The sequence below is a fragment of the Mya arenaria genome, chromosome 16, assembly GCF_026914265.1.
Source record: "Mya arenaria isolate MELC-2E11 chromosome 16, ASM2691426v1".
NCBI classification, from domain to species: domain Eukaryota; kingdom Metazoa; phylum Mollusca; class Bivalvia; order Myida; family Myidae; genus Mya; species Mya arenaria.
This window is the reverse complement of record NC_069137.1, coordinates 47286584-47301907: the sequence shown is the minus strand read 5'-3', so window position 1 is coordinate 47301907 and position 15324 is coordinate 47286584. Positions and strand designations below refer to the sequence as shown.

General features: G+C 37.5%; 1 protein-coding gene across 2 annotated transcripts in view; it reads left to right on the top strand.

The window, feature by feature from the left end:
• Window positions 1-15324, top strand: part of LOC128221807 (multidrug resistance-associated protein 1-like) — a 41574-nt gene extending 26250 nt beyond the window's left edge. Inside the window, exons 25-35 of one of the 2 annotated variants that reach the window (XM_052930409.1) lie at window positions 41-206; window positions 687-824; window positions 1712-1773; window positions 2187-2310; window positions 2754-2855; window positions 4472-4618; window positions 5255-5413; window positions 6254-6420; window positions 6837-6952; window positions 7130-7208; window positions 13645-15324. In XM_052930409.1, the coding sequence (XP_052786369.1) occupies window positions 41-206; window positions 687-824; window positions 1712-1773; window positions 2187-2310; window positions 2754-2855; window positions 4472-4618; window positions 5255-5413; window positions 6254-6420; window positions 6837-6952; window positions 7130-7208; window positions 13645-13756 (1372 nt within the window). In that variant the 3' untranslated portion in view covers window positions 13757-15324. The remainder of the gene's footprint in view (window positions 1-40; window positions 207-686; window positions 825-1711; window positions 1774-2186; window positions 2311-2753; window positions 2856-4471; window positions 4619-5254; window positions 5414-6253; window positions 6421-6836; window positions 6953-7129; window positions 7209-13644) is intronic. The other variant, XM_052930410.1, reaches the window with a different exon arrangement.

Here is a 15324-nt window from a genome sequence, read left to right as displayed (position 1 = left end):
AATGGTTATATAACATATATGATTGCTACATTTTCTATAGATTCTCGAGCGACATAGATATAATGGACAACAAATTACCCGAGAGTTTCCGACTCTGGAGTATAATGCTGTTTTCTACAGTGGCTGTTATAGTTGTAGTTGCAGTCATTACCCCGATCTTCATGGCGGCTATCGTGCCAATAGGCATATTCTATGCGCTGTTTGTGGTAAGTTATATGACCTAATAGCAGTATTTAATACTACTTATCCTGATATTTATGTTGCTGTCGCGTCTATATGGACATTCTTTGTGTTGTTTGTGGCTATTCTTTAGATTTATATAGACCATTAGGCACAGGTTATTGTTGTTCAGATTCCACGTATATATGTATAGTATTCATTAATAGATTATTTATCTTGTTTGTTTCCTATTGATAGCCACATTGTAAATACGATATGTATTGTATAGAGTAATTCATAAATTGTACTGTTATTAAACTGGTGTCTTAATGTGTTACGATCTCAAAAAAGATTTTAATTCTAAAAATATATATTTTGTTAGTATCATAAATAAAGATAAATATGTTATAAGTATTCTTTAAGATCAATAATGGGTAATATGTATGGACACACAACAATGTTTTAGTTGCTTTTCTTAATGTGATTGACTTACTTCAATCTTAACTGTTTTTGTATTTTTTTATCAGAAATTCTATTTGCCAACTGCTCGTGCAATGCGCAGAACTGAGTCAGTGAATCGGTCACCGATCTACAACCACTTCAGTGAGACGATTACGGGGGCTAGTGTTATACGGGCCTACAGATGTGCTGACAGGTTCATTCAGGTTGGCAAATTTCAAACCTTTAACTATATTTCGTCGATGCTTTTATTAATTTGAGAAGACACAAGATTTATTAGTCATATACATGACATAACAAGCAAAACAACATGATATTCATACATAGATAGCAATCTTAGTTTATCATACTGACATTTATATTGCTTTGAACATTTTACCTCTTATCTAATCCAAACAGATTAAAATCGAACCCCGTTGGCTCGAACTCCAAGGGACCGGCCAACAAACTTCGAGCTTTGGGAAATTCGAGTCCAGCGTGAATGCTAACTGTATAATGTATAAAATATTGGTTCTTAAGATCATGTTCGATAAAACGAGGAAATCGATCCAAGCTAGTTCCAGTGTGTGTATACCATGTGATAAGTTACATCATTTAGGCTACGTCGGAAGGCAAAACTCCGCTTTTAATGAAGACTTAAATCAAATATAACTTTTCTTTTATTACACCATTTTAAATGAAACAAAGGGCAATCTATGCCGTTAAAGAGCCCCGTCTCTGTTTCATTACCGGAGTTTGATAAGATGATTAGTTTCATCAAACATTTCGACAAACCTGTTTCCAAAATACTGTTTTGACAGTGCTCCGTCAGATGGCCGTTTTGGGAAAACGTTTGTCGAAGTGTTTTAAGAAACTAAACTCTCAATCAAACACTGGTAAAAGCCCGAAGGTGGGGCTCCGTAAGCGGCGTAGACTGCGCTCTGTTTTATTTGAAATAGTGAATATATAGGAAAGTTATCTTTGTGTAAATTCTTCATTGGAACCAAAATGTTGCCTTCCGACGTAGCATGTATGACGCAATTTATCACGTCCTGTTCACACATTGAGTTCAAGCCAACTGTGTCAAATCCAAAAGTTTATTGTTTTGTTTCAGGAATCAAGAAAACGAGTTGATGAAAACATAAAGTTCTTTTTTGCGTCAAATACAGGGTCAAGGTATATTTAATATCAATCTATTTCATACCCATTTCAAGAATTGTTTTATTTTATATTTTAGAATTGCGTAACGTTGCTTTATGACATACAATTACAATTAAACATTTGAAAAAAATGTGTATTTAAAGGTATGCATTTTAAACGAAATCAATGTAGTCACTTTATAAAGTACAGTATTTCAGAATGTATTAAGTTATAATATCAAGAGACTAGTAAGGTTTGTGAATAAAAGGAATTAACCTATTGACTAAATAAGATGTTTTATGATTTTTGGCCCAGCTGTCTTTTTTACACAAATTTGAGTAATTGATAAATATACTTTCAAGTTCTCTTTTGAAACAATAAATCCTCAAAATACGATTTCTTTTATAATAATTTGCATATCATAAGTGTTGCTGCTATTGTTCTTCTAGATGGATTGGAATCCGGTTGGAATTAATGGGCAATCTTATTGCGCTTCTGGCGACAGTGTTTGGGTTGGTTTCAGATGAGTTGAACGGTGCTCAGGTTGGACTGTCCATCACATACGCGGTCCAAGTAAGTGGATGTTGACACAAGTTTATAAGAATAGACGCACAAAAAGCAAAATATTTCTTGCAGAAAACAAGTACACTGGATCTCGTTTTGTTGACCATTATTAAAATGCGGAAAAGAACGAAACAGGAGCAATAATCATAAAACTTCTTAAGTTATTTCCAAACTTTAGTCAATTTCTTATTTTTTTTAATAGTCGTCAAATGAAACGAAATGTATAAGTGTTTTTTTTTTACATTAAATAATGTTTTTTGCAATAAAGTCAATAGAAATAATGTTTTTTGGAATCTCTTTATTTTTTTTATTTCGAATGCCTAAGGTATACTTAAATTAGGAAAGTGACTTAAATTAGTAAATAAGTTAAGGAGTTTTATGAATACCGCCTGAGATGAATAGAACTTCTTAGACAAAACAATTTAAATTTATTTTACCTGGTTTTCTTGCAGATAACGATAACACTGAACCTGGTTGTGTTAGCCATTAGCGAAATGGAAATGAATATTGTGTCAGCAGAAAGAGTCACAGAGTATACAACGTTGCCATCTGAGGTATAAAAAAATATTATGTTTTTTATTATTATTGTATATAGATCACACATTTATAGCAGATCGTACGTATGTTTCGCGGTACTCGGGTTTCTAATCAAGTCGGCTGATTTAATACAATAAACAAGCATAAAATGACATTTACATGAAAAACACGTAGTTTTCATGAGAGAAACAGCCGCACAACCAGTCTGTCTCTTTTAAAGTTTTGTATAATAATAAGTTTAATAAGTTTATTTCATAACACATTAGACAATATGTCCAAAAGTGTACAAAATATGAAAGGTACATTGTTATACAAATAAGTCATAAGTCGAAAGACAGGATGTATTAACAGCGTAAAGAGGATATGTTTCCTACTCATTATACATATGAAAAGTTTTTCGTTATTCAAACGCTTTAAACACGTACATTGCCAAATTTCTATTAACAGCAGCTTTTTGAGAGGTCACTAACTCAATAAATTTTAACATATTATTCCGTCTAATTAAATATAAATTGCGAAGATTCAGCGCGAAAACAGCCTTGTAAAGAGGAACTCTATGAAACGCAAGAAGAGATGAAAGTTGACCAGGGTCCGTATTAAAAAGCATCTTATAATATTGTAACTTAAGGTTCAGAGTAAAGACAACTGTTAATTCCGACTATAAGAATGAAATGAAATAAAATAAGAGACTGTTGACACACCTATAGAAACACACGAAAAAAGACAAATACGGCATATGAAAGTTTTGTAGATGTCTATTTATCATTCATTATTTTTATTTAGATTTAGTAAATAACCGTTCTTTCACATATGTTTTCTAAATTGTACTCAAATGCGTTACCACAACAGCTTTTGGAACATTAATAATGTTTGTAAATAAATCCTTTCGAAGTTATATGAAAACAAAGAACTTACCGCTTTTCGTTCAATACATTTACAATCTGACCTTCACTCTTATGAGATATATGCTTCTAAAATGATAAAAACTGTGTTATGTCTTCTGTTACCTAATAACCCATCTTAGAACAAGCACATTTACATAAATGCAATAGTTACCACAATAACTAGCACATTAACCCATACAGATACAATGCTGATTCACTGCTCAGACACTGAACGAGCACACACCAAGTAAAAACACCACAGATAGAAAAAAAACGTATTTCAAAGCTCACGACTGAAATCTGAGAAACATGGACGAGAGGGAAACCCACATCGTAAAAACAACATATACAATGATAAGCTCTGCAAGACAATTCACGAGAGACACCCACAACAAACAACAAAGGCAGAAACACCGTTTTTAAAGGCACAAGGCAAAGCCCTGACAAAAATGAAGGAGATGCGTACACTGCACAAGTAACACAGACATACAGCCATATATACATACGGACATGAAGATGGACGGACAGACAGACGGAAAGACAGACGGACGAACAGACAGACAAACAATCAGACAGAAAGACAGACAGACAGATGGACGGACGGACATTGAAGTAGAGAAACAGAACGCACAGACACAAACACCCTGTTCAAAGCAAGATGCTTAGTCAAATATTAAGAACGACACACAACGTACACAAACACATAGACAGACATCGCCTACAAGTTGTGTACCCATCGTTTATTTCAGGCGGGCTGGGTGTTACAAAAATCCAAACCACCTCAAGACTGGCCCATGACGGGTTCCATAGAATTCAAGAATTATATTACCCGGTACAGAGAGGGGCTTGATTTGGTGCTCAAAGGGATCAATTGTACCATCAACGACGGTGAAAAGGTATATATATCTATTACTATACATATGATGTTATTTCAAATTTCAAATAGAACACAAATGATCGAATTAAGGATAAATCAAATTCTCGTTTTTTAACCATACTGTTTCGTAACATTTTCTATAAATGGCAACGAGTGCAATAGTCTTTTTATCGTCCCGAAAATAAAACATTTTTTTTGACAGCACGTTTTATGCATTTGAAGTAACGTTGAAAAGATATCAATGTTAACTTACATTCACTACTATATTATGATATATATGGTTTTATTACACTCGAAACGAGCATTGTCATATGATCGAATATTTATATTTGCATTGTCACTTATTTTAAAGACGTCCGCACACCAAATTTACCAATTTATCTATAATGACTTTATCGTGTGCCCTTCGTAACCTTCGTAATTGAGCTACATTTAAAAGAAAAAGTAATTGTTAATGAATTTGTCACATTGCAGCCATTTCTCTTGCTATAACAATTCGTTAATGGAATGACCATAAAAGATGGACTATGGTGAAGGTAAAAGTGAGAAAAAAAGTTACAAGTAAATAACATAAAGGGACAATTTCACAATGCATTCGGTATTTTGATAGTTTAAACATCCGCTAAAACTCTCGTTTATTTTTCCATCTATTCAGGTTGGTATTGTTGGCCGAACTGGGGCAGGCAAGTCGTCCTTGACCTTGTGCCTCTTCCGGTTGATAGAAAGCGCGGGAGGCGCAATCTACATTGACGGTGTGAATATAGCTGAACTAGGGCTACACGATGTTAGGTCCAAAATTACGATTCTACCACAGGTAAGAAAAGAGCAGCAAAGAAAGGGGGGTAATACACATTCTTCATCCTGTTGTGCCTCCTTTGCCATGTATATAAGGCAATTGACTCTACAGGCTTATGCTTAAAGCCGTTACATAATCAGACGTTAGAGGGGTTGTAACTTAGGGACGTATCCATATGACTTGCGCCCCTCACTCAGAACCGAAATTTAAACGCTTGAAATTTAGGAAGGGTGTTTTGGGGGTACTTCTTCAAGACAATATGTACACAATAAAGTCCGAAATGGTACATTCTTTTACATGTTCTCTTGTATGAAAACAAAACGTATATTTGGACAATTTTAGGCGCTGGCGTCCCGCCCCCCCCCCCTCTCCACCCCAGATTCACTAATGTACACTTTGGCAAAGTTCCTGTTTAAATGACCAGCAATTACAGTTAAACATACTCTGAACACAGCGCTTCAATGCAACAAACAACTCAATTGTCAAATTATCGTTGCCAATCTGGTCTATGATCATGGTGTTTTGAACAAGTTACAACAGTCAGTACTTTCATGTCAGTCTCTGAGTTTGTTTAAATGTTCCACACAAAATAGCAATAGTATACCATTTATGTAATATTCGTTTGTAATCGTATTATCCTAGAATAATCTTAAACATGGTGTTTTGGGTGAAGATGCCACTGTCAATGTTTCTGATAATTCTTAAAAGTTCCACAAAAAGCTAAGGTATAGCATTTATAAAGTATGCATATGTAGTGAACGTAATGTTTTTAAGAGTTATCTCTCTCTCTCTTCTTGACTCAAATTTTCTAATTCCTATTTCGTCGAAATAGTACTATCGTTTGTATTTGCCTTTCAGGATCCAGTTATATTCTCCGGATCACTGAGAAGCAATCTGGATCCTTTCTGTAAATACAACGACAGCAATATCTGGTACGCTCTGGAATGCGCACATTTAAAGGAGTTTGTGACGGCGTTGGAAGATGTGCTGGATTATGAATGTGGCGAGGGAGGACAAAACTTAAGGTACGTTGAACAGGCCAAGAATGTAAATCAGCAAAGACAAAGAAATGAACTATTTATTTTCGTAATGGTTACGCTTTTATTACCGAGTGTTTTGATTTTAGAATATTTTTATTATCATCTTTTGTTGTCTATTTCGGAAAGAGCTGGAGAATGGTCAGCGGAAGATAATATGTAGTTACAAGAAGGCGTGGTGGCCACCATAATGGCTCTAGTAGACTTCCAAAATTTCAAATAGTCTTAATTTATCCAAAAAGCTCAAATATGTTTGAAACTCAGATGTATGTGGTATGTGGTGAGGTAGATACAATATGGTATGTCGAGACTTTCGTCGAATATACTTGCTCCCCAAAAAGTCGCAAAACAGAACTTGACTCTGCAATAAAAAAGCTATTTGTAGCAGTATAGACATATTTCAGCGTTGGACAACGCCAACTCGTTTGCCTGGCCAGAACGTTGCTTCACAAGACACGCGTTCTTATTCTAGATGAGGCTACAGCCGCCGTTGATATGGAAACAGATGACCTTATCCAAGGTAGCTAAAGACAAAACGAAACAAAGCGGGACATCACGCAACATTATCAATTAGAATTAACCATTCCATGTCCATTTCATTTGTTTTTGACTCGTCATGAAAATTAAATTGTATTTCTGACCGTTATGCTATACAATACTTCATCATACCACTGTGACATTTTCTCATATTTGTCAGATACAATTCGCAGTCAGTTCAAAGAATGCACGATACTGACAGTTGCTCACAGGCTGAATACAATCATGGATTACGACAGGTATGTTCAAGATTTATAATTATTTGTCCAACTGTTCGCACTGCTTTCTTTTATGGTTTGTACCAGCATTTTTAACTGCGTAATCACCATTACAGGCAGATCTTTGTTGGGCCAAAGACAAATTAGTTGTATACACGCATAGCGTGCGTATGTGTCCACCTGTTACCAGATAGATATATGATCCTAGCAACAACCAACTTTGTAATTGCCATTCCAAATATAAACAAAGTTGTATGTGGATTAACTTATTCACATGTTACTTATAGCATATGTCCGGGATTATCGTATTAGATGCAGATCTTTGAAGCAGTTCGGTCTAATGCTCTCGTTGTCTCTATCGGTAATTCCAAATTTGTCGTGTCAGATGCAGGTCTTTCAGGCAGTTTGATGCTCTAATTGTGTCTATCGATATTTCCAGTTGTCGTGTGAGATGCAGGTTTTTCAGGCAGTTTGATGCTCTAGTTGTCTCTATCGATATTTCCAGTTGTCGTGTGAGATGCAGGTTTTTCAGGCAGTTTGATGCTCTAGTTGTGTCTATCGATATTTCCAGTTGTCGTGTGAGATGCAGGTTTTTCAGGCAGTTTGATGCTCTAATTGTGTCTATCGATATTTCCAGTTGTCGTGTGATATGCAGGTCTTTCTGGCAGTTTGATGCTCTAGTTGTCTCTATCGATATTTCCAGTTGTCGTGTGAGATGCAGGTTTTTCAGGCAGTTTGATGCTCTAGTTGTGTCTATCGATATTTCCAGTTGTCGTGTGAGATGCATGTCTTTCAGGCAGTTTGATGCTCTAGTTGTCTCTATCGATATTTCCAGTTGTCGTGTGAGATGCAGGTCTTTCAGGCAGTTTGATGCTCTAGTTGTGTCTATCCGATATTTCCAGTTGTCGTGTGAGATGCAGGTCTTTCAGGCAGTTTGATGCTCTAGTTGTGTCTATCGATATTTCCAGTTGTCGTGTGAGATGCAGGTCTTTCAGGAAGTTTGATGCTCTAGTTGTGTCTATCGATATTTCCAGTTGTCGTGTGAGATGCAGGTCTTTCAGGCAGTTTGATGCTCTAGTTGTGTCTATCGATATTTCCAGACGTGTCGTGTGAGATGCAGGTCTTTCAGGCAGTTTGATGCTCTAGTTGTGTCTATCGATATTTCCAGACGTGTCGTGTGAGATGCAGGTCTTTCAGGCAGTTTGATGCTCTAGTTGTCTCTATCAATATTTCCAGTTGTCGTGTGAGATGCAGGTCTTTCAGGCAGTTTGCTGTTCTATTTTTCCCTATCGATATTTTCAGACTTGTGTAATATGCAGGTCTTTCAAGCAGTTTGATGCTCTAGTTGTCTCTATCGATATTTCCAGTTGTCGTGTGAGATGCATGTCTTTCAGGCAGTTTGATGCTCTAGTTGTCTCTATCGATATTTCCAGTTGTCGTGTGAGATGCATGTCTTTCAGGCAGTTTGATGCTCTAGTTGTCTCTATCGATATTTCCAGTTGTCGTGTGAGATGCATGTCTTTCAGGCAGTTTGATGCTCTAGTTGTCTCTATCGATATTTCCAGACGTGTCGTGTGAGATGCAGGTCTTTCAGGCAGTTTGCTGTTCTATTTTTCCCTATCGATATTTTCAGACTTGTGTAATATGCAGGTTTTTCAAGCAGTTTGATGCTCTAGTTGTCTCTATCGACATTTCCATACGTGTCGTTTTAGACGCAGGTCTTTCAGGAAGTTTGATGCTCTAGTTGTCTCTATCGATATTTCCAGTTGTCGTGTGAGATGCATGTCTTTCAGGCAGTTTGATGCTCTAGTTGTGTCTATCGATATTTCCAGTTGTCGTGTGAGATGCAGGTTTTTCAGGCAGTTTGATGCTCTAGTTGTGTCTATCGATATTTCCAGTTGTCGTGTGAGATGCAGGTCTTTCAGGCAGTTTGATGCTCTAGTTGTCTCTATCGATATTTCCAGTTGTCGTGTGAGATGCATGTCTTTCAGGCAGTTTGATGCTCTAGTTGTCTCTATCGATATTTCCAGTTGTCGTGTGAGATGCATGTCTTTCAGGCAGTTTGATGCTCTAGTTGTCTCTATCGATATTTCCAGACGTGTCGTGTGAGATGCAGGTCTTTCAGGCAGTTTGATGCTCTAGTTGTCTCTATCAATATTTCCAGACGTGTCGTGTGAGATGCAGGTCTTTCAGGCAGTTTGCTGTTCTATTTTTCCCTATCGATATTTTCAGACTTGTGTAATATGCAGGTCTTTCAAGCAGTTTGATGCTCTAGTTGTCTCTATCGACATTTCCATACGTGTCGTTTTAGACGCAGGTCTTTCAGGCAGTTTGATGCTCTAGTTGTCTCTATCGATATTTCCAGTTGTCGTGTGAGATGCATGTCTTTCAGGCAGTTTGATGCTCTAGTTGTGTCTATCGATATTTCCAGTTGTCGTGTGAGATGCAGGTTTTTCAGGCAGTTTGATGCTCTAGTTGTGTCTATCGATATTTCCAGTTGTCGTGTGAGATGCATGTCTTTCAGGCAGTTTGATGCTCTAGTTGTCTCTATCGATATTTCCAGTTGTCGTGTGAGATGCAGGTCTTTCAGGCAGTTTGATGCTCTAGTTGTGTCTATCGATATTTCCAGTTGTCGTGTGAGATGCAGGTCTTTCAGGCAGTTTGATGCTCTAGTTGTCTCTATCGATATTTCCAGTTGTCGTGTGAGATGCATGTCTTTCAGGCAGTTTGATGCTCTAGTTGTGTCTATCGATATTTCCAGTTGTCGTGTGAGATGCAGGTTTTCAGGCAGTTTGATGCTCTAGTTGTGTCTATCGATATTTCCAGTTGTCGTGTGAGATGCAGGTCTTTCTGGCAGTTTGATGCTCTAGTTGTGTCTATCGATATTTCCAGTTGTCGTGTGAGATGCAGGTCTTTCAGGCAGTTTGATGCTCTAGTTGTGTCTATCGATATTTCCAGTTGTCGTGTGAGATGCAGGTCTTTCTGGCAGTTTGATGCTCTAGTTGTGTCTATCGATATTTCCAGTTGTCGTGTGAGATGCATGTCTTTCAGGCAGTTTGATGCTCTAGTTGTGTCTATCGATATTTCCAGTTGTCGTGTGAGATGCATGTCTTTCAGGCAGTTTGATGCTCTAGTTGTGTCTATCGATATTTCCAGTTGTCGTGTGAGATGCATGTCTTTCAGGCAGTTTGATGCTCTAGTTGTGTCTATCGATATTTCCAGTTGTCGTGTGAGATGCAGGTCTTTCATGGCAGTTTGATGCTCTAGTTGTGTCTATCGATATTTCCAGTTGTCGTGTGAGATGCATGTCTTTCAGGCAGTTTGATGCTCTAGTTGTGTCTATCGATATTTCCAGTTGTCGTGTGAGATGCATGTCTTTCAGGCAGTTTGATGCTCTAGTTGTGTCTATCGATATTTCCAGTTGTCGTGTGAGATGCATGTCTTTCAGGCAGTTTGATGCTCTAGTTGTGTCTATCGATATTTCCAGTTGTCGTGTGAGATGCAGGTTTTCAGGCAGTTTGATGCTCTAGTTGTGTCTATCGATATTTCCAGTTGTCGTGTGAGATGCAGGTCTTTCAGGCAGTTTGATGCTCTAGTTGTGTCTATCGATATTTCCAGTTGTCGTGTGAGATGCAGGTCTTTCAGGAAGTTTGATGCTCTAGTTGTGTCTATCGATATTTCCAGTTGTCGTGTGAGATGCAGGTTTTCAGGCAGTTTGATGCTCTAGTTGTGTCTATCGATATTTCCAGTTGTCGTGTGAGATGCAGGTCTTTCAGGCAGTTTGATGCTCTAGTTGTGTCTATCGATATTTCCAGTTGTCGTGTGAGATGCATGTCTTTCAGGCAGTTTGATGCTCTAGTTGTGTCTATCGATATTTCCAGTTGTCGTGTGAGATGCAGGTCTTTCAGGCAGTTTGATGCTCTAGTTGTGTCTATCGATATTTCCAGTTGTCGTGTGAGATGCAGGTCTTTCAGGAAGTTTGATGCTCTAGTTGTGTCTATCGATATTTCCAGACGTGTCGTGTGAGATGCAGGTCTTTCAGGCAGTTTGATGATCTAGTTGTCTCTATCGATATTTCCAGACGTGTCGTTTTAGATGCAGGTCTTTCAGGAAGTTTGATGCTCTAGTTGTCTCTATCGATATTTCCAGACGTGTCGTGTGAGATGCAGGTCTTTCAGGCAGTTTGATGCTCTAGTTGTCTCTATCGATATTTCCAGTTGTCGTGTGAGATGCAGGTCTTTCAGGCAGTTTGATGCTCTAGTTGTGTCTATCGATATTTCCAGTTGTCGTGTGAAATGCAGGTCTTTCAGGCAGTTTGATGCTCTAGTTGTGTCTATCGATATTTCCAGTTGTCGTGTCAGATGCATGTTTTTCAGGCAGTTTGATGCTCTAGTTGTCTCTATCGATATTTCCAGACGTGTCGTTTTAGATGCAGGTCTTTCAGGAAGTTTGATGCTCTAGTTGTCTCTATCGATATTTCCAGACGTGTCGTGTGAGATGCAGGTCTTTCAGGCAGTTTGATGCTCTAGTTGTGTCTATCGATATTTCCAGTTGTCGTGTGAGATGCAGGTCTTTCAGGCAGTTTGATGCTCTAGTTGTGTCTATCGATATTTCCAGTTGTCGTGTGAAATGCAGGTCTTTCAGGCAGTTTGATGCTCTAGTTGTGTCTATCGATATTTCCAGTTGTCGTGTCAGATGCATGTTTTTCAGGCAGTTTGATGCTCTAGTTGTGTCTATCGATATTTCCAGTTGTCGTGTGAGATGCAGGTCTTTCAGGCAGTTTGATGCTCTAGTTGTCTCTATCGATATTTCCAGACGTGTCGTGTGAGATGCAGGTCTTTCAGGCAGTTTGATGCTCTAGTTGTCTCTATCGGTATTTCCAGTTGTCGTGTGAGATGCAGGTCTTTCAGGCAGTTTGATGCTCTAGTTGTCTCTATCGATATTTCCAGTTGTCGTGTGAGATGCAGGTCTTTCAGGCAGTTTGATGCTCTAGTTGTCTCTATCGATATTTCCAGTTGTCGTGTGAGATGCAGGTCTTTCAGGCAGTTTGATGCTCTAGTTGTCTCTATCGATATTTCCAGTTGTCGTGTGAGATGCAGGTCTTTCAGGCAGTTTGATGCTCTAGTTGTCTCTATCGATATTTCCAGTTGTCGTGTGAGATGCATGTCTTTCAGGCAGTTTGATGCTCTAGTTGTGTCTATCGATATTTCCAGTTGTCGTGTGAGATGCATGTCTTTCAGGCAGTTTGATGCTCTAGTTGTCTCTATCGATATTTCCAGTTGTCGTGTGAGATGCAGGTCTTTCAGGAAGTTTGATGCTCTAGTTGTCTCTATCGATATTTCCAGTTGTCGTGTGAGATGCAGGTTTTTCAGGCAGTTTGATGCTCTAGTTGTGTCTATCGATATTTCCAGTTGTCGTGTGAGATGCAGGTCTTTCAGGCAGTTTGATGCTCTAGTTGTCTCTATCGATATTTCCAGACGTGTCGTGTTAGATGCAGGTCTTTCAGGCAGTTTGATGCTCTAGTTGTCTCTATCGATATTTCCAGTTGTCGTGTGAGATGCAGGTCTTTCAGGCAGTTTGATGCTCTAGTTGTGTCTATCGATATTTCCAGTTGTCGTGTGAGATGCCGGTCTTTCAGGCAGTTTGATGCTCTAGTTGTGTCTATCGATATTTCCAGTTGTCGTGTGAGATGCAGGTCTTTCAGGCAGTTTGATGCTCTAGTTGTCTCTATCGATATTTCCAGTTGTCGTGTGAGATGCAGGTCTTTCAGGCAGTTTGATGTTCTAGTTGTCTCTATCGATATTCCCAGTTGTCGTGTGAGATGCAGGTCTTTCAGGCAGTTTGATGTTCTAGTTGTCTCTATCGATATTTCCAGTTGTCGTGTGAGATGCAGGTTTTTCAGGCAGTTTGATGCTCTAGTTGTCTCTATCGATATTCCCAGTTGTCGTGTGAGATGCAGGTCTTTCAGGCAGTTTGATGCTCTAGTTGTCTCTATCGATATTTCCAGTTGTCGTGTGAGATGCAGGTCTTTCAGGCAGTTTGATGTTCTAGTTGTCTCTATCGACATTTCCAGACTTGTGTAAGATGCAGGTCTTTCAGGCAGTTTGATGCTCTAGTTGTCTCTATCGATATTTTCAGACTTGTGTAAGATGCAGGTCTTTCAAGCAGTTGGATGCTCTAGTTGTCTCTATCGACATTTCCAGACGTGTCGTGTGAGATGCAGGTCTTTCAGGCAGTTTGATGTTCTAGTTGTCTCTATCGATATTTTCAGACTTGTGTAAAATGCAGATCTTTCAAGCAGTTTGATGCTCTAGTTGTCTCTATCGACATTTCCATACGTGTCATTTTAGATGCAGGTCTTTCAGGAAGTTTGATGATCTAGTTGTCCCTGTTGTTAGAGTTATGGTGCTAGACCATATACAGGAGTTTGATGCTATTTTTGTCTCTATCATTTCAGGGTTATGGTGCTCGATGCAGGCCTTATCAAGGAGTTCGATTCCCCACAGACTCTTCTAAATGATACTAACGGAGTGTTCTATGGAATGGCAAAAGATGCTAAGCTTGTGTGAAGAACAACATAGATAAATTCAATGTGAAACCGGGCCGTTGCATACAAATTGGTCCAAGTGTCACTCTTAAAGGCCCGAACACTGGATCATTTTTTTAAATAGAATGGTAATGCTATTTTAAGTGTTTATCTAAGAATGTGATCAAATTTGACAGTATTATTTTATATTTTTCAATTATTTCCAACAGTTAACGCCGTTAATTAAGGTTTGTTAAACTTAAGTCGAATTAGAGGTATAAACTTAGTTCCTTAATTCAACAATTCATCCTCAATACTTGCTGCTAGTTCATTATTACGAGTTTCTGCGTCATCATGCTAAAATTTGAATTTTTATGCTCAAACGAGGTCTCCTGCGAGGAGCAGATTTAGAATTCAGTTCAGTTTTCTTAATTTAGTTAAATTGTTTTAACTACTGTTTTTATCATGTTTGTTATTACGCTTATTATGAAATTATTTTAACCAGGAAATAAACAGTGAAACCATAATGTTAAGCCTGTCATTAAATCCTATTTAAGTGTGATGTTATTAATCAGGTTATTTCATATTGGCCGAGTTTTGTGCGTAGTATTGGTCTTTAGCTCAAAGAACGAGGGACAGATCTGCAGACCGTGAAAAAATCTGCATATATGAAATCAACTCAAAATTTAGTACTTTTAATTTATTTGTATTTCCTGTTCCTTTATTAGTTAGTTATAAGTAAGTCACAAAGAACAAATTCGGATATACGTGTTATGGAAATTGCAAGTTAATTGGAACATGAAAAGACAACAGTTTTTTTAATTCATTTATTTTAAACTATTGATTTCAAACACACACCGTATGAAATGGTGAAAAATTGCCAAAAACCAAAGCTGAAAACACTCTTAGAGAAATTGTTATGACTCGTGTATAAGCAAAACATGTATGTCGTCAATCTGGAAATGCATTCATGTAAATCATGATGTGTTTTGAATTTCGGAAAATTGCCATGTCTCACACGTAGGGTTCACAAATGGCTTGATAATGACACCTGGCTTGTCTCCATATTAAGCCCAGAATACTATTAATATATATATATATATATGTATATAGGCGTTGTGTCAACGATAGCAAATAGAAAATAAGGTTTGATTATTCTATACTTTCAGTACCTTTGTTGTTAAATGCATTGTTTACATGTTTCAATTATACCATAAAGATGCACTCTTACTCCCAAATAAGATTTATTAATAATATTGTTTTAATATTCCAAAAAGGGTTATTAAATGTCGAAAACAATGGTTCGTATGATGGATACCGAGTTGAATTTGAAAGAAAGGAGCATAAAACACGATATTTTTACCTTTTAAGACAATAGAAGATCACAGTAAATCTTTTAGCATTTGCGTTGTCTGCTATTAAATACACGGTTAGAATCTTGTTATCAGTAATTAATATTTTTCATAAATGCATTAATTAGTAACTAGTTAAAGGATTATCATTCAAAATTTATTTTTGTTATATATGTGTATGTATTGATTTGGAATAAGAGTGTCACTTTAATTTGTATTTTTAAGTTGTATATACTTAAATTTCTATTACACAAAGGGA